The 19954-nt window shown below is 44.7% G+C and overlaps 1 protein-coding gene across 9 annotated transcripts in view; it reads right to left on the bottom strand.

The window, feature by feature from the left end:
• Positions 1 to 19954, bottom strand: part of LOC121290681 (adhesion G-protein coupled receptor G2-like) — a 188868-nt gene that overhangs the window by 83734 nt on the left and 85180 nt on the right. For 7 of the 9 annotated variants that reach the window (XR_005945862.1, XM_041211460.1, XM_041211459.1 and 4 more), the window contains 5 exons: positions 17137 to 17184; positions 16053 to 16100; positions 8217 to 8264; positions 5887 to 5934; positions 1083 to 1130 (listed from right to left, as the gene is read on the bottom strand). Coding sequence is in view for 8 of the 9 variants with exons in the window: in XM_041211460.1 (XP_041067394.1) it covers positions 1083 to 1130; positions 5887 to 5934; positions 8217 to 8264; positions 16053 to 16100; positions 17137 to 17184 (240 nt within the window). In the remaining variant the exon portion in view is untranslated. The remainder of the gene's footprint in view (positions 1 to 1082; positions 1131 to 5886; positions 5935 to 8216; positions 8265 to 16052; positions 16101 to 17136; positions 17185 to 19954) is intronic. The other 2 variants (XM_041211457.1, XM_041211461.1) reach the window with 2 other exon arrangements.

Consider the following 19954-nt stretch of genomic DNA (forward strand, 5'->3'; position numbering starts at 1 on the left):
CCTTAGTTATAAGTTGACATCAAGCTTGACTGTAAATGCTTCATCATTGGAGGAGATTATAGAGAATGAATTCTGAATATTGCTGAAAAAAAACACGTTGTTGAAGCTTTTCATCTTGCACACATCAGGATAATTTGCAAGAATATCACACGTAAAGGAAACAATAATTTATACTTCACGAGAAGAGATTGCTGATTAGTTGGCAAGTGGTCTCTGATTGGTACATGCATTGCCATAGAGAATGCACCAGTTAAGTGATGACTGGCATTTAACTGCCAAGCCTTGTTTAAATTCAAACCTGGTATTTTGACCCTGATTGGTCAAGGCCTGCCCTGGGGAATGAACCAGAGAATGGCTGACACCTATTCTGTTTAGTTTGAAACAGACCCAATATGTGTACATGTCATTTATGTCTGCAAAGAACAGGTGCTTGTATATTAATATATGTAGCTTCAGCACACATAAGTGTACCACATTGCGAGCCCGACTGATAATCTTAAATTGGTTGTCAGCGTCGTTCTTAGCACACTCAGGATTGTTTAGCAAATTTTGTCCGGTCGCAGAATCACATCTAATGTTGGACACCATGTCTTGAGTTGAGCTGGTTTGGTACAGTCAGTACCTTGCCTGTTATAACAGCTGAAGAACATCCTATTTGATACAACCCACTAGTCTATGGGCTGTATGCCTACATACTTAGATTCACACCGGCACTGAAATTCATATACCACGTTACTCGTTTGTCTGATAGGCAGAACGTCTTTTTGGCTTAACGGCAGCATCCTGTTAATGATTAACACCACTCGTGTTGCTACTGTAAATGAGCAGGGTGAAATGGATAGCATCACCACTTGCTCACGTTTTTGAGGTACCTTACCCTTCCAGGATAATCTGAGGTAGGCTGGGTACTTTTCAGGACTGAAAGTGGAGGCCTTCATGAATTCTACATCTATAAGAGGCGTCCAACACTTTCACAATTCATGTGGTTCAGATTAGCATCACTGGACCAGCATTCAGAGTTCTCTCTGATTATAAACAACTAACTTAAAGCAACAGATTCTCGGAAAGCACAATTCCAGTACCTGGTGCGTTTGTTGGAGTAGATGTTGTAACATTGAAAAAAGTAGTGCCTGTAAAAAATGAACAAGATATTAGTTAGATTCCGACAGCAGATGAGGAGAAATTGCTTCACTCAGAAAATCATGGGCTCTGGAATACTCAGCACAAAATGGTGGTGGAATTAGACAGGTCCTTGGGGGTGAGGGCCTTACAAGTGTTCAGACAAAAGATTACGTACGGCTTTTCTTTCAAGAGCCAGATCATGCACAATGGGCCGGATAGCATCTTTCTGTCCTGCTTGATTCTTAATTCTTATTGTGCAATTTCAAAATCAGGTTTCTTACACATGTGTGGTATAGGTACGCCCACAGAGCTGACAGGGAGGGAGTTTCAGAATTTTGTCCTAGCGACAGTGAAGGAACAGTGTTGTAGTTCCAAGTCAGGATGGTGTTTGGCTTAACTTGGAGCTGGTGTTGTTTCCATGCATCTTGTCTGTACTGATTAGAAGCAACAGCGATTGCCAGAGAAACATAGGGCAGAAATTTCCCCCAGTTGGGGGGGTTGCATGGGGACGGGTGCAAACCTGATTGGGGCCATGCTGCCATTTTATGTGGGTGGGCCAATTAAGGCGCATGCCCGGAAGCGCTGAGCGTTCCTTGTGCGGGCGGTGGGGTGGGACTCCCTGAATCGGGGCCTGCGCTCTTTTGCGCATGTGCACGAAAGAGCTGAAATCTCCCTGAGGCACGGAGCTGCCTCAGGGAGATTAATTTCGGAATGTAAGTTTTTATTAAAGTCAGAAAAAAATTATTTTGACATGTTCCCTCACTGTCACATGAGCTGGGACATGTTTCTCAAATGTTTGACAATTCTTTGCTTAATTAATAAACCCTTCATGAAACCTCATCCGCCCCTGTGGATGAGGTTCCATGAAAAATGTGAAGGCCGCTGTGCTCTTCGCACAGCCAACTCAGCTACGCACCCGCCAAACTGAAAATCTAAATGAAGCGCAGTGACCACCCACCCGACACTCACCCACCCGAAAATTCTTCCCATAGACATTTTTGTTATTTAAAGTCTGATATTGAATTTAATTTTGCCCAAGCAACATCATTTTCAGAAATTTTAATACCATTCCAATGGTATTAATCCCCCCCAATTAAAATTGTGCCACTGGTGATGTTCAGAGGAATGGCTGTCTACATTGTCCACACATCAACAAACTATGCACTCACTTTGGTGGATCATTTCTCCCTATGATGTCAATGCATGTTATTTACAAGCTGCTTTCATTTTTTTCTCTCTGTGTAATGAATGTTTTGTTTATCTGAGTTTCCAGTACCAGTGACAAAAGACCAGTGATAAGACAATACAGCTCTGCACCCCCCCAGCACCCCTCCCTCCCACACACACACACACACTAAAATTGTACAGCTGATAATGTTCAGAGGATAGGCTGTCCACTTTGAGTTGCCTTCTGATATCTACAAAGTACACAATCAGATTGATGCACTGTTACCCCCCCTCCAGTGTAAATACATGCTGCTTGCAAGCAGATAACATTTTGTGTTTTTTCAAAAATATGTTAGTGGTTTCCTGAATTTCCCATTTCAGCGATAAGAGTCCATGATAATCCAATACTCTCTGTGTGTAGGCTTTCCATATGTATCGTTGCGCACCTTAATGAAGATGCAGAGGGCAAATAAATGGAGGGGGCAGAATTTGTCAATCAATGTGCATTGGCGAGAAGGATCACAAGTACCTTTATTCCGTCATGTAAACAGCAACGAAACTATGTTCATTAATGTACGGCTATCATTTCCAAAATTTAAATCTTTTGGCCACCTATTTGCCACTACCCTGTCGCAGGTGAGGTGGTAGTATTCATAAAGGGATTCCCTGTAAAAAGATTGCAAGCAGTTGTGTCTGATGTAGATTCCTATCTGAACGTGGTGCAGGGCTAACCTATTGGAGTGCCTTTACGTGTTGAGTCTGAGTTCAGCAGTCGAGTAAACTCAATTTGCACACCTTCATATACTCCTGTTAGTTGATGCTCGTTATCAGTAACGGAGAGAGATCGACATAAGAACAAACTTTGATTATTTATTGCAACAGAAGGCAGAGCACTAAATCCTTGTGTGCTCCCACAACCACCTCCAGCTTTAGACTTACATTTAACCAGCAGCTCACACTATACCATAAGACCATAAGACATAGGAGCAGAAATTAGGCCATTCGGCCCATCGAGTCTGCTCCGCCATTCAATCATGGCTGATAAGTTTCTCAACCCCATTCTCCCGCCTTCTCCCTGTAACCTTTGATCCCCTTACCAATCAAGAACCTATCTATCTCGGTCTTAAATACACTCAATGACCTGGCCTCCACAGCCTTCTGTGGCAATGAATTCCATAGATTCACCACTCTCTGGCTAAAGAAGTTTCTCCTCATCTCTGTTCTAAAAGGTCTTCCCTTTACTCTGAGGTTGTGCCCTCAGGTCCTAGTCTCTCCTAGTAATGAAAACATCTTCCCCACGTTCACTTTATCCAGGCCTTTCAGTATTCTGTAACTTTCAATCATCCTTCTAACCTCCATCGAGTATAGACCCAGAGTCCTCATTTGTTAAGCCTTTCATTCCTGGGATCGTTCTCATGAACCTCCTCTGGACCCTCTCCAGGGCCAGCACATCCTTCCTGAGATACGGGGCCCAAAATTGTTCACAATATTCTAAATGTGGTCTGACCAGAGCCTTACAGCAGCACATCCCTGCTTTTATATTTTAATCCTCTTGAAATAAATGCCAACATTGCATTTGCCTTCCTAACTACCGACTCAACCTGCAAGTTAACCTTAAGAGAATCCTGGACTAGGACTTCTAAGTCCCTTTGCACTCCAGATTTCTGAATTCTCTCCCCATTTAGAAAATAGTCTATGCCTCTATTCTTTCTACCAAAGTGCATGACCTCACACTTCCCCACGTTGTATTCCATCTGCCACTTCTTTGCCCATTCTCCTAACCTGTCCAAATCCTTCTGCAGCCTCCCCGCCTCCTCAATACTACCTGTCCCTCCACATATCTTTGTATCATCTGCAAACTTAGCCAAGATGCCCTCAGTTCCTTCATCTAGATCATTAATGTATAAAGTGAAAAGTTGTGGTCTCAACACTGACCACTGTGGAACTCCACTAGTCACAGGCTGCCATCCTGAGAAGGACCCCCTTATCCCCACTCTCTGCCTCCTGCCAGACAGCCAATCTTCTATCCATGCTAGTACCTTGCCTCTAACACCATGGGCTCTTATCTTACTGAGCAGCCTCCTGTGCGGCACCTTGTTAAAGGCCTTCTGGAAGTCCAAGTAGATAACATTCATTGGCTCTCCTTTGTCTAACCTACTCATTACCTCCTCAAAGAATTCTAACAGATTTGTCAGGCATGACCTCCCCTTGATTAAACCATGCTGAGTTTGCCCGATTTTACCATGCACTTCCAAGTATTCTGAAATCTCATCCTTAATAATGGACTCTAAAATCATACCAACGACCGAGGTCAGGCTAATCGGCCTGTAATTTCCTATCTTTTGCCTCATTCCCTTCTTAAACAGGGGGGGTTACATTAGCGATTTTCCAGTCCTCTGGGACCCTCCCTGACTCCAGTGATTCCTGAAAGATCACCACTAACGCCTCCACTATCTCTTCAGCTATCTCCTTCAGAACGCTGAGGTGTAATCCATCTGGTCCAGGTGATTTATCCACCTTCAGACCTTTCAGTTTTCCTAGCACCTTCTCCTTGGTAATGGCCACCATACTCACCTCTGCCCCCCGACTCTCTTGAACTTTGGGGATGTCACTCGTATCTTCCACCGTGAAGACTGACGCAAAGTACCTATTCAGTTCCTCCACCATTTCTTTGCTGCCCACTACTACTTCTCTAGCGTCATTTTCCAGTGGCCCAATGTCCACTTTTGCCTCTCTCTTACCCTTTATATATCTAAAGAAAACTCTTGCAATCTTCTTTTATATTACTGGCTAGTTTATCCTCATACTTAATCTTCTCCCTCCTTCTTTCTTTTTTTGTTGTCCTCTGTTGGTCTTTGTAGGCTTCCCAATCCCCTGGTTTCCCACTGCTCTTTGCCGCATTGTATGCTTTCTCTTTAACTTTTATGCTGTCCCTGAATTCCCTTGTCAGCCATGGTTGCCTCGTTCTTCCTTTAGTATGCTTCTTCTTCATAGGGATGAATTTTTGCTGTGTCTCCCAAATTACTTCCAGAAACTCCTGTCATTGCTGTTCCACTGTCTTTCCTGCTAGCCTCATCTCCAAATTCTGGCCAGCTCCTTCCTCATGCCTCTGTAGTTGCCATTGATTGGTCCATACTGTCACAGGTCAGTCCACTTGCATTCTCATAAAGGTACATGGTACTCCATTTTACCACAGTGCCCTTTTATAAACCAGCCCAAAGTCAGTGGATGAAACAATCGGTTGAGAAATACAACAGATGTCACTCTGATTCAGCAAACTCTCAGTCTCTGATGTTGTTGCAAATTACCCCCAGTTGCTTTATATGGATAATAGCTGCAGCCCATGGACTCTAATGTAATCAAGGTTGAAAAGCTACAGTTATTAGGTGACACCAAGCTTGACTGTAAGTGCTTGATCACTGCTGGAGATTATAGACAATTAATGCTACGTCCATAAAAGGCACTCAACCACAACATGGCTCTTTCACAATCCATGTAGTTCAAATTAGCATCACCGGACCAACATTCCAGCAGTTCTCTCTGATTTTCAACAATTAACTATAAATACCACATTCTCAGAAAGCACATTTTCAGTACCTGTTGTGTTTGATTGAGAAGATGCTGTAACATTCAAGAAAGTAGTGCCTGTAAAAAATGAACAAGATATTAGATCACAGGGGGAAAGGAGGAGAAATTTCTTCACTCAGAAATTTGCTAGAACCTGGAAAACTCTACACAAAATGGGGGTAGAAGCTCATTCTGTAAATAATTTTGATAGGGAGTTGGAAAGGTCCTTGAGGATGATGGTCTTACATGGGTACAGACAAAAGACAAGGATCGGGGACTAAATACAACTACTCTTTCAAGGAGCCAGAATATGCATGCTGGGTTGATTCTTAATTCTTAAAAATTCAACTTCAAAATCAGGTTTCTTATATTCTTAATATTTTCAAAAAGCCCATTTTCAGTGTCTGTTGTGTGCCCTGTGGATAATGAATTATAAATTTTCAATTATTCATTGGTTTATTAGATCCAGACTATCTCCCCCAACAATGTGCACACCAAATTACATGTACTGTCTGGACTGATTGGAGGCAACATCTACTCCCAGTCCAACATTTTGTTAGAACTTTGTTGTTAGAAGTCTGGTTTTGCATTTTTGCCCAAAGATAATCACTTTGAGAAATATTAATATTATTTCTACGTTATTAAAAAGTTACAAGCAGTTAGGCCAGATGTGGAAGTTTTGCATCTAATATATTGGAGTGATTTTTTATAAAACAGCCCAAGGCCAGTGGATAAGAAAGTCAGCCGAGAAACATAACAGCTGTCACTCTGATACTGCAAACTCTCCGTCTCTGCTGATGTTGCACATTATCCCCAATATGGATAATGGCTCTGGACCATGGATTCCAACATAATCAAGGTTGTAAATTATAGTTATTACCAACACCAAACTGAACTGTAAAAACTTGGACATTGTAGGTGATTATTGAAAATGATATGTTTTCAGGACATATCAGGGTATCAGGACATCAGATATCAAGACATCACAAAACAGCTTTCAGCAAATTTTATTTTTATTATTATTCTTTCATGGGAAGTGGACGTTGCTGGATCGGCTGGTATTTTTATAATCTATCCATAATTGCCCTTGAGAAGGTGGTGGTGAGCCGCCTTCTTCAACCGCTACAGTCCATGTATTTAGGTACACCCACAGTGCTGCTAGAGAGGGAGTTCCAGGATTTTGACCCAACGACAGTGAAGTAATGGTGTCATCGTTCCAAGTCAGGATGATGTGTGGCTTGGAGGGGAACTTGAAGGTGGCGGTGTTCCCATCTACTTGCTTCCCTTGTCCTTCTATGTGGTAGGGGTCACAGGTTGTCAAAGGTGCCTTGGTAAGTTGATGCAATTCAACTTGTAGATGCACGGCTGCCACAGTGCATCAGTGGCGGAGAGAGTGGATGTTGAAGGTGGCGCATGGGGTGCCAATCAAGCCGGCTGCTTTGTCCTGGATGGTGTCCAGCTCCCTGAGTGTTGTTGGAGCGGCAATCATCCTGGCAGGAGATCTTTGTGAAATTTAGTCACTGTGGTGCCATAGGAAGCCTGGCAGGCAAGTTGTGCAAGCATGGCCCCATTGACAGCTGTACGATAATAAAGAGACATTTTAGTGCTTTTGGTAGTTGGATAAATATTGGTCAGGAAACCAGGGACAAACCCTCTGTTCATCTTCAAAATAGTATCATGGGGTCTTCTCAGTCCACGTGGGAGGGTCGACACTGCAGTGGTTTAACATCTTATCCAAAACACAGCACCTCCAACAGTGACAGATTTCCTTGGCACCGCTTAGATTTTGTCCTTAGGTCCCCGGAATGGGAGATCAACCCACAACATTCTGACTGGCACAAAGGACGTGGAATGAATAGAGATTTTTCTCCTTTGAGCAGAAAGGATTAGGAAGAAATTTAATAGCAGTTATCAAAGTTGTAACTAGATTTGAGAAAGTAAATAAGGAGAAACAGATTCTACTGGCAAAATGATTGGTAGCCAGAAGTCATGAAGTTAGGGTAATTAGCAAAGAATTTGAGGGGAGATGAGAAGTTTCTTTTACTCAGAGAGTTGTTACGATCGGGAATGCGCTACCTGAAAAGGTGATGGAAGCAGATTCAATGGTAACTTTCAAAAAGGGATTGGAATTATATTTAAAATGAGGATGTTTCCAGGGCTATGCAGAAAGAGCACGATAGATGGGCTAATTGAATAATTCTCTCATTGTGCCAGCAGAAGCACGATAGGCAGAATAGCCTCCTATTTTGTATGAGTCCGTGATAAATCACAACAGCAGTTTCTGGGGCATCTGAAATATTGAATTTCAACATCAGCCCTCTTACATCTTTAATATTTTCAAGGAACTACTTTTTCAGTACCTGTTGTGATCTGTGGAAAAAGTGTCACATTAACACCGGCGCTGTTCACTGTAAGGAAAGTACGAGATTTCAGATCAGACAATCGCAAACTTCATCCTGCCCACAGCATCACTTTTTAAGTTGTCTACAGAATATGGTACAGGTGAACTGTAAAATGTTAATTTTTCAATGAGTTTAATAAATGACGCTACTCCCTCTAACAATTTCTAGTCAAGTGACTGCCAAGTGATTGGAAACAAATCTATTTACCGTCATACTTAAATTCTTTGCTGTCAAAAAAAACCCAATTTTGAATTTAATTCATCTCAAACAGAATGAATTTCAGAAATGTTAATATTAATTTGTAGTTGTTAATTCCCACCCACCCCCAACTTAAGTTGGGCAACTGATAATGTTCAGAGGAATGGCTGTCCACTCTGAGTTGCTTTCACGTTTCTCCTAGGTGTACACTCAGGTTGGTGCACTATTACTCACTCAGGTGTCAATACAAGCGGTTTGCAAGCAGATGACATTTTCCTTATGTCATTAAAAATATATTTGTGGTTTTCTGAGTTTCCGATGTCAGTAATAAGGAGTGTGTGCCCAAGGCTATCGGATTTGACCATTCCCTCTATCCAGATTTTCCCTGTGCATCATTGTGCACCTGAATGGATTGCTGATGTTAAATGAACAGAAGGGGGCAGAATTTGTCACTCAATGTGCATTGCTGAGAAAGGCCAGGATAAATTTGTTCCATTATGTAAATGAAAAATGAATAAAAACAAAAATGAAACTATGTTCATTAATGTATGGCTATAACTTTCAAAATTTAAATCACTCAAACACAAATTTGAAATGACTTGTCAAGGGTGTGATCGTGACACTGGTAAAGGAATTCCCTGTAAAATTCTTAGAGCAGACTTTGTCACCGCGTGCCATTGTGGTATTTCACTGTGCGGGTGCGCAATGGAGTCCGATGCACGCCGGCCATTAATTAACTGGCTACTAAAGGCCCTTTGGTCTTCAATTGACGCCGATTTTTCGGTGCCCGTGTGATCTTCAGGTCAGCGCACAGGCGCAACGGGTAAGCGGGTAGGACACATTTGTATAAACCTCATCCACAGGCGGGATAAGAGGGCTCAGTGGGGTCATGAATCTGTCCCGTGAAGTATTTATTGCTGAAAGTTTTTCAAACTTGCCTGTGTGATCTGCAGTACTTCAGAACGCACCCCAGCAGCTTTTTCTGGACCCGTAACCCTCAGGTCAGCACTCTGCAGTGTAGAATCTTTTCTAGACCTACAGGTTTCAGGAAGCCTTCCCTTAGCCTGAGAATGGGAGCTGATCTGTCCTCTGGAGCCAGCTCCTCTGAGGAGTAAGGGAGGGCCAGAAGGGGGAGGAGGCCAGGAGTGCACATTCAGCTTCCAGGGGAGCCACCTTTGGGAGGACAGGTGCAGGCACAAGGGGCGTAGGGCTAAGAGGTTGTCCAAGGTGGAAGGGGCCGCAGAAGACGCCACTATCCTGCTGCCAGGGTTTACAGGCGGTGAAGCAGCTACCTCAATATGTCTGAGGTGCAGTGCCGAAGGAGACTCCGACTCTCCAAGGAGACAGTCAACTATATCTGTCAGATGATTGGCCCTGAGATCTTCCCTAACTGTGAGGGTGGACACCCCATGCCAGTGGCTCTGAAGGTCACAGTTGCCCTCAACTTCTATGCCTCTGGCTCCTTCCAGGGCTCGGTGGGTGATCTTTGCGGGGTCTCCCAATCAGCTGTCCACACTTGTGTCAAGCAGGTTACAAACGCTCTGTTCAGACGGGCATTGACCTTCATCCACTTCCGCTGGGACCAGGCAAGTCAGACACAGTGAGCCAGAGGCTTCACGACCATTGCTGGCTTCCCCCGTGTCCAGGGTGCTATAGACTGTACACATGTGGCCATCAAGGCACCAGCAGGTGAGCCCGGTGCCTTCATCAACAGGAAGGGCTTCCACTCCATGAACGTGCAGATAGTGTGTGACCACAGGATGCTGATTCTACAAGTCTGTGCAAGGTACCCAGGCAGCTTCCACGACGCCTACATCCTCAGACACTCCCAGGTGCCGGGGCTCTTCAGTGCTCCAGCCCGGCTGGATGGATGGCTGCTGGGTGACAAGGGCTATCCCCTCAGAAGGTGGCTCATGATGCCTCTCCACCATCCAAGAACAGAAGCTGAGCAGCGGTACAATAGGAGCCAGGTCTCCACAAGGGCTGTGGTGGAGAGAGCCATTGGTCTTCTCAAGATGCGCTTCCGATGCCTGGACCACTCAGGGGGCGCACTCCAGTACCCCCCAGATCATGTCTCTGTGATAGTGGTTGCATGCTGCGCTCTCCACAATCTTGCGCTGGAAAGGGGGGACACAGTGGACGATGAAGATGTAGATACAGTGGCTGTGGCTGCACATGATGAGTCCAGTGGTGAGTCCGAGGATGAGCAGGCACAGGGAAATGCTGAGGGGGTAGACGCTGACCCGGGCATACTCCAGGAAGGCAGAGACACTAGGGTGGCTTTAATCCAACGAATCTTCAGCTAGCAAACCACAGATGGACCTCCAGGACAAGCCTGGACTGCTGCCTTGGTACTCGACACCTGAGTGCAAAATCTGCCAGGTCAGCAGCACTGACTAAGGGCCTTGTAAATCAAGCTGAATGTCCAACAAATCACTCATTACACTTTTCTTAAACATACACATACACAGGCACCCTCAGCTATGGTCGCACATGTGGCATTTAATGTGTGAAGCAGAAGAACTTATCACAAATGGAAAACAATAGTGTTAACAATCAAAAAGTAATCATAAGGACCTCATCTCAGGTCAACACAAAAGCACCAGTGAAAAACCCGTGGTGTGCCTAAGCTGCCTTATGTTTTACATTTCCGGGTGCTACGTCTTGGTGCTGCCCCCTCGCTGGGAGTGGGATCTGAGACAGCTGCTGACTCTGCTGTCCTGTTGGCCTCAATGACCCTGGCGATCGTCCTCTGGCCTGTGGAGCCTGTGCTGGTCCCGCCTGGGAGGGAGTGGCCAGTTCCACAGCTGGCACCTCCCCAGTCGTTGCAGCCTCACTGGATGATACAGTCACTGAGAGAGGGGAGGAGGAGCTGCTGCCCTCATCCGGAGCGCCCTGAGAGGTGCCCGCAGAGATTCCAGGCAGCTGCTGCACTGACGTGAGGTATCTTCGGACCTCCCTGCTCGCTGTAGATGGATGGGCACTGAGCTGGGAAACTTGGTGCCCAGACCATCTCCCACACTGGCACTGACCAGCTGAGGTCAATGCCAATGTGAGGGCTACGTGGTCAGAGCACATCGCCAGGGAACCCTGATGGGTCTCCTGGAGGAGCCTCTCCACAAGAGTCGCCACTCTCTCCATGGAAGACGCTTGGCGCTCGGGCATGAGGCTCATTGCTTCAGTGAGGGTCCAAGTAGACCCCTCCACCATGGAGACAAAGCCAAGCACAGCCTCATGTATCTCCACCAGATGCTCCCACACACCCGGCCACATTTCCTGCAGCTGCTGCATCGTGGATGACCCCAGAGACACATCATCAGGCCCCGACTGAGCATGTGTCTGATCCCCTGCTGTCCTCCGACTGCTGGCACCATGGGCACTCTCTGTCTCTGCCAGCTCCTCCAGCAACTGTGAAGTGCCCTCACCGCTGTGCCCCGGGACAGTAGCCGATGTTCTAACTCTCACCGAGGTGCTAGTATCTGCGCTGGTGCCTGCCTGGCAGAGATGGTGTGACACTGGTGAGGCTTCAGGGCCCTCAGGTGTGAGAGGGGGCATCTGCTGCTCCTCCTCCCAGCCCTGCTCCGATGATGCTGAAAGGAAGCAGAAGGACAGTGGATCAGTTAACGTGGAGACAATGTCAATGTGTATCCATGTTCCCCTGGCTCATTATGCGCTCAACCTTCCATAACCAATGGCCCAGCAATGTTGCAACAATAACTAATATAACAACATCAGTGCTATGGCTGTTTGGAGGACAATGCTGACCTCACTGTTGAGCTAAAATACCTGGTGGTCCCACCCCAGCCTCACCGACACCAGTAGACCTGGGTACATGGCGTCTCTCCAGTTCAAGGGCCTCCTGCTCGAAGCGGCTTGGTATGGAGAGCTGTGCCTGGCTGCCTCCAGTCCTCACACGCTGGGCCGTGTTCTATACATTCTTCTCCTGAAAATGAGAGAAGAGCATTGATTAGGGCAAATTGTACCTGGACTCTGTTCGCACACGGCCCACCCCAACCAGAGTGGGACATATCAGGGCTCCAGTGCCTCCTCACCCTGCAGCTGCCGATCACTCACACAAAGATGCCCGGCCTGCACTCCAGCCCCCACTGCCCCCTTGGCCACATGCTGCCTACATCACGTTAGGAACCACACGGTATTTCTCCCATCGCTAGGAGGCACAAACACATGCAGCGTCGAGGGCAGCAGATGGTTTGTTGCCATGCCACCTTGAGGCTCCCCTTCCACCATCTCATCACCTTGAACAGGACATGTCCTGGAGTTCTGAGTCTGCGCCTGGGTGCAGCTCCTCCAGGCTGCCCCCAGACCAGTCATGTGGGACTCAGATCAACACGTGCTGCAGGGGAAAACTCATCTCCTCATGACCCACTCAGGCTGACCTCAGCACTATCTGTTTGCCCACCCAGCAAAGGAAAAATGCCCTCAATGATTGAATGCAATCACAACACTGAGACCTGGGGGGAGGGTGGTGGGGAGCACAGAGGGTAAGGCTACCTGCTGGATTAGATGCCCAATGCTGACATGGTACTCACCCTGCCAGAGCGCGACAAGCCATTGAAGCACTGGATCCAGGTGCACCGCACCACATCGCGGGAGCTCACCACCTCCGCCACCACCTCCCAGGCACGTTTGGTCATGTGTGGGGGGGGTACCTCCTCCTCCTGTCCTGGGGAACCAACACCTCCTGCTGTGCTGCCACCTCTTCGACAAGGGCAGCAAGGCAGTCATCGGAAAAACAGGGAGCACACTGGGCCCCCCCTCCGCTGGCCCACCCTCCAGCCTGACCTGCTCATCCCAGCCCCTCTGCTGTGGCCTACCACTGGCCATTGTGAGCAGCCTACAGGAGGCTGCCAGGCCTTTTTCTAAACATGATGCCGGGTCGCCATTGGACCCGGCGGCCGGTGCACTCCCGCTATCCACGGGAGTCGGGAAATATGCTGGGCAGGTCCTAGTTGGCCCACCTGCGTATAATGGAGGCACTGGTCTGATCACGGGTGGACCCCCCGCTTCATCCCAGCCAAACGGAAAATCCCGGCCTTAGAATTAGTTAACTTGTTTGGAGTAGATTTCCATCATCACCATGCTTGGGTGAACTTATAAAGTGGCTTTTTATAGGCTAACTCAATGTCAGTGCATACGAAAATCAGCTGAGGTGTATAACAGATGCCCATCTGATAGTGGATGCTTTGTCTCTGCCAATATTGTAAATTACCCCAACGATAAAATAAGGATAATGTCTCTGACCCCGGTTTCCAACATCATCAGGGGCTGGATTTCCTGGTCGGCTGTGGGGCGGGGAGGGGGCGGGGCCTGCTCGCCGACATGTAAAATGATGTGGGATGACATCGGGCGGAACTTCCGACGTCACCCTGTGTCATTTCCATTTTCAGGTCAGCGGGGACTCAGCCGAATCAGCTGTGCACCCACCGACCTGTCAATGGCCAATTGAGGCCACTGACAAACTCATTGACGTCTTTAGTGGACCTGCCTGTCTAACCTTAAGGTTGGTGGGCAAGCTGGGAGTGCTGGCGGGCTTCAGAGAAAGTGTGAAACCTCATCCACAGGCGGGATGAGGTTTCATGTAGGTTTTTTAAAAATTAATAATAGTTTAACCAAAAGTAATGGTCATGCCCCAACTCATGTGAGGACATGTCAGGAAAACTTTAGGTTTCTATTTTTAACATTTTTACATTTGGAGCTGATCCTCCCTGAGACAGCAGTTAGCCTCAGGGAGATCTGTGTGCTCTTTCACACGCATGCTCACTCCCAGCTCAGGGAACAGCCCCCACAATGCCCACACAGGGAGCGCATCGCGCTTCCTGCCGGACATCACACTGGGCTGGCCTTAATTGGCCCGCCCACGTAAAATGGCGGCGTGCCCCCAACTGGGGGCGCCGATCGGAGGTGCACCTCCATGCGCCCGCTCCTGAACTTCCCCTCCCGACGGGGGGAAAATTCTGCCCCAGGTTTGTAAAATAATAAAGTGAAACAAGCTTGTATGTAGGTGCCTGATCGTTGTAGGAGATTATAGACAATAAAGGCTAAGATCACAGGTCTAGGAGTAGCAATTCTCTCTGGTTATAAAGAAGTAAATTAATTGACCACATTCTCAGAAAGTGCATTTCCACGACCTGTTCTAGTAAATGGAAAAGCCTTTGAGACTTTGAAAAAATGGAGCCTGTAAAATGTGTACAAGATATTTAATCTACAGTGGCGAGAAGGAGAAATTTGTTCATTCAGAGAGCTGCTGGGATCTGGAGTACTCTACTTGGAAATATGCTGGTAGCTCATTCCATAAATAATTTTAAAAGGTAGTTGGACAGGCCCTTGAGGGTGAGGATTTTACAAGATTACCAATTTAAAGCAGGTATGTAGTTCATCACACCTGCTGTTTGAAGAGCCAGCAACAGACACAATGGGCTGACTGGCCTCCTTCTGTGCTGTAAGTTTCTATGATTCTGTTAAACTGGCTTATACCTATGCTTATATCCTTTTGCTCCTAAACTACCATGCTAAGAACCTCCAGCTACAAATTCAACACAAATCACACATCCAGTTTGCTTCATTCTTATACACAATGCCAAGGTTCCAGAGTAAAAGAGAAATACTTTATATTTTGTGCACATCAAGTACGCAAAAATGTCAATGTGATGTTGATTGAGAGCTGGATATTGACCAGGATACCATGGAGAATTCCTTTGTTTACTTTCAAAATAATACCATAGGAATCTTTTACATCCAACTCATAGGACAGACAAGGGCTCAGTTATGGCCTCACCCGATAGACAGCATCTGCAGCATTCCCTCAGCACATGAATGCCAGCCTAGGTTTTAGGCTCACATCCATGGAGTGGAGATTTGAACCCACAAACCTCTGGCTTAGAGGTGAGGGCGCTAACACTGAATGTCACGTGTGGAGAGAAGGGTAATTGTATGAGGTTCTCTGCTGCTGATACTGATGGGAACAGGGATCAGGTAATCAGTGTGATAGCCCTGCATTGGACCTATATACGTGTCCTCTCCTGCTGTAGAATAAGGAGAGAACCATAATCCCTCTCCATAATAAGAAATTCTTACAGCTCCTTCAATTAGGTGATCTGAAATACCACCCAGTGCTCTTTTGAAGCATAGAAACCAGGTGAGTCCTAGGGTTTACAATTAGCACCACATGTCTGGGCTAGATTAAGGAAAAATACAAAATGAGTGTGCAGTTCCTGATTCCTTTCTCATTATACCTGCTGGAAAGTGGCACTTGTGAACAGTAGGTGAAAACAAGATGGGGTCAGGTTGCAATGCAACTAGTGATCAAGCCAAGTTAAGTCACTGAATAAGTCGAGTGGTGATGACTAAGTTAAGCAATGTGCATTTGTTTCGTGACATCATTTTGTTTTGTCATGTAACGTCTTCCCTGCAAGTAGCTGCTTTTGGTATATTGGAGGCGCTCTGAGATACTGTAATAAATTAGGAGTACTGACCAAGTTTCTCGTTAGAAACAGTAAACTTTATTTACAGAGCTTCCTGATGAAGCTACACACCTGAAGCAGGTCCATAACTGGAAAGCTCCACTGCTAAGATTACCTGTTGTGTTCTCTGCAGGTGGCGTCACATTAACAGTAGCTCTGTTTGCTGTAAAGAAAGTACAAGATTAGGGCTGATTCATCTGTACAGACACATGATCCCCAAAAGAGGGTGAAAGATTTTACTTACAATCACTACAGCTGCATTCTCATTCAACCTGGTGTTGCTCACGGAATAAGGTTTTGTACATCATTGTAAAACTTTCATAAAACCTTTTTTAAAATCACTGTTCAGGTCTCAGCTGGAGTATGGCGTACAATTCTGGGCACCACACTTTAGCAAGGATGTCAAAGGGGATTTATTCTAACGATATCTAGGATGATGGGACTTCAGATATGCGTAGGGATCAGAGAAACTAAAATTGTTCTTCTTAGGGCAGAGAAAATTAAGAGGATATTTAATAGAGATGTTCAAAATTTGGAATGTTTTTGGCGGAGTAGAGAAGGAGAAGCAGTTTCCACCAGCAGTAGGGTCAGTAACCAGAAGGCATAGATTTAAGGTAATTAGTAAATGAAGGGAAAAGAGGAGAAATTAAATTTAAGTGAGTTGTTATGACCCTGGAATCCACTGCCTGAAAAGTTGTTGGAAGCAAAATCGACTGTAAATTTTAAAAAGAAATTGGATAAATACTTGAAAAGGAAAAATTTGCAGGGCTATGGTGAAAGAACAGGATGTTGGGACTAATTGTAAAACTCTTTCAAAGAGCCAGCACAGTCACAACTGGCTGAATGGCCTCCTGCTGCCTTGTATGTTTCTATGGTAAATCACATCAGCAGTTTCTAGTGGTTCTTAACTTCAAAAGCAGGTTTCTTATTTTATTGGACGAAAGCAAAATACTGCAGATGCTGGAAATCTGAAATAAAAACAAAAAATGCTGGGAAAAACTCAGCACGTCTGGCAGCATCTGTGGAGAAACTGTGTTGACGTTTCAAATCAGTATCAGCTCTAAAGAATAGTCACATGGACTTGAAACCTTAACTCTATTTCTCTCTCTGCAGATGCTGCCAGACCTGCTGAGTTTTTCAGCATTTTCTGTTTTTATTTCTTATATTCTCAATGTTTTCACAGAGCACATTTTCAGTACCTGTTGTGTTCTCTGCAGATGGTGTCTCAGTAATAATAGTTCTGTTTGCTGAAAGGAAAGTACAAGATTTCAGGTCAGACAATCAATGGCCACACTCCGTTCCTGACATTTCTTTGTTAAATTTTTCACGAGTTTTCTGCAAAGATATTACAGTCTTGTCTGCACTGAATAAAAGCAACAGCTATTCCAGTCAAAATTAAGAACACAAGGGCGTAAGAAATATAAGTAGAAGTGAATCATACAGCCCCTCAAGCCTGCTCTGCTATTCAATATGCTCATGACTGATCTTCTGCCTCAACTCCACTTTCTCACCCACTTCCTGAGAGGCCAAAAATCTGTCTATCTCAGCCTTGAATATATTCAATGTTGGAGCATCCACAGCCCTCTGGGATAGAGAATTCCAGAGATTCACAACTTGCTGAATGAAGAAATCTTTCCTTATTTCAGTCCTAAATGATCAATCTCTTCTCCTGAGCCTGTGTCTCCATGTTTTAGATTCCCCAGCCAGGGGAAACTGCCTCTCATAATCTGTCCTGTTATGTCACTTCCGAATTGTTTTGACCACAGCAGATGTTAATTGCTGAGCAAGCAGAAAGAAACTTTGTCTATGGACCATACTCTTTTTTTTGTATTCTGAAAACAAGAAGAAAATATACTGATCTCAGCAGCAAGAAGTCTAGTAACATTTTTAGGATTTTAAAAATTAAAAGTATTTTTTTTTAACAAGAAGAAAAGAAAACTTAAGCACACAAGATTACAGTTACACAGTTAAAATTAAAATTAGTCTTGCAAAACATTCCGCCAAAAGATTCTCCACTTGGTCAGACCCACAAGTAAACACCTTCCAAGCAACACTCCCTTATAGATGTTTAACTATAAAAATGCAGTAATGTTACCAAAGACAAACAGCTGTAGCTTTAATAAAGGCACACCACATGACCTCTTCAACCCTCTTTCACTCTACTGTGCAAATCCAAGAATTCAGAACAAGACTGCTTTTTGCAGCCCAAGACTTTTCTGGCTTGACTGATGGTTAATTCAAATTGCATCTTCTCCCAGCCTAGATCTGTTTCCAGGAGGTCTTCCTCACACAGCCAACAGACAATAGCCAACAGCTAAACTTTCCACAGTAACTCCAAAATACCTTATTCCCTCTTTCATCTCAGGTTCCATTGTTCTCACACCTCATTAAAACTTGAATCCTTCCAAATATAAAATCTTCCATGTCTCTATTTTGCCTCTAAGGCCAATAAAATATAATATACCCTCTTCTATTTAGACTCCTGTAAGATGCAAAAATGTTTCTTTCCAGCTCTGACTTACCTTTGATATTCAAACAAACTCTCAACTTTTCTAAAAATGCAAATGTTAGATCTAACCTATTTACCTGTACCTCAAACACACCATAATATCTAATTACAAATGCACACCTAACACCTCTGTCCTTTCATGTCTTAACCCTCCCAGACAACCTGTCTCTAGTAATTTTCGCCAGCTTAATCAAATCAATTACACATAAACACACAGACAGCCTTATTCACAGAATAACACAATATTTCCCAAAAATGCATTTAAAAAAATGTCCTTTCTCACAGAATGTTGTGTGTTTCAATGAGATTACCCCTCAATTCTCCTAAATGTCTGAGAATATAGGCCCAATTTACTCAGCTTCTCAGCATAGGACAGCCCCCTAAACCCAGGGACCAATCTAGTGAACTGCCTCCTTTCTTAAATATGGAGACCACGACTGTGCATAATATTCCTGGTATAGTTCCACCAAAGCCCTATGCAGTTGTGGCAGTACTTTGTTATTCTTACACTTTAATACTCTCGCAATAAAGTCCAACATGCCACACACTTTCCCAATTGATTGGTGCACCTTCAAGCTAACTTTCTGTATTCTTGTATGAGTTCACCCAAGTACCTCGGAACATTAGCTAGAAGTTTCTCATGTTTCAAAGAAAAATCTGTTTTTCTAACCTTACCACCAAAGTGAATAATTTCACACTTCCCCACATTGTAATCCAACTGCTACCTTGTTTTCCATTAACTTAACCAGTCTATATCTCTTTATAGCCTCTTTTGTATCCTCCTCCCACATTTCAATCTAACTGTATCATCAGCAAACCTGGATAAATTGTTCCTGGTCTCTTCATCTGCTGCTGCTGCTGTTGTTGTTGCTTGTAACTAGTCCTACAAGGAGATCTGCTGTCTTGGTTTTCTATGATTGTCTGGCTTGTGCCATCCTCACACATCCACTGTAGCTCCTCTAGAAATGCTCTGTGACGTCTGTCATCCAACTACACCTAGCTTGACCCCTCTTTCTGCTGCCCTCCACTTTGCCCTCTCAGAGAGATCTCTGTACTTTTTCAGCTCTGATCAAATGACTAAATTACTGATATTTTATTTTCTGGATGTCACTTTTTAGAGTTCTATTTGCTCTTGCAACTTCAAGTACCTCTTCATTGGTCTTATGGTCTGTATATGGATTTTTTAGTATATGTATAAGCATCCACATTTCAAAGGTCTCTATTTTCTTCCACAGATCCTTCTTAACGTTCAGGTTTCTGAGGCATACAGAAAAGTGGATAGAATGAAGCATCTTGTAAGTTTTGTCCTTGTTAAAAGCTTGAGTTTTCTTATTTGTTAACACATTCTTCATCTTCACAAAGTTACTTCTCTATCCTTCCCCTAACTTCTGCATCACATCTACCATCTTCGGTTATCACTTGCCCTAAAAACACAAACTTATCTATTTGTTCCGGTGTGATAACATCAACTTCAATCTTCACTCTAGTTTCTTCTAATGTATCCCTTC

This window comes from Carcharodon carcharias, chromosome 18, assembly GCF_017639515.1.
Source record: "Carcharodon carcharias isolate sCarCar2 chromosome 18, sCarCar2.pri, whole genome shotgun sequence".
NCBI lineage: Eukaryota > Metazoa > Chordata > Chondrichthyes > Lamniformes > Lamnidae > Carcharodon > Carcharodon carcharias.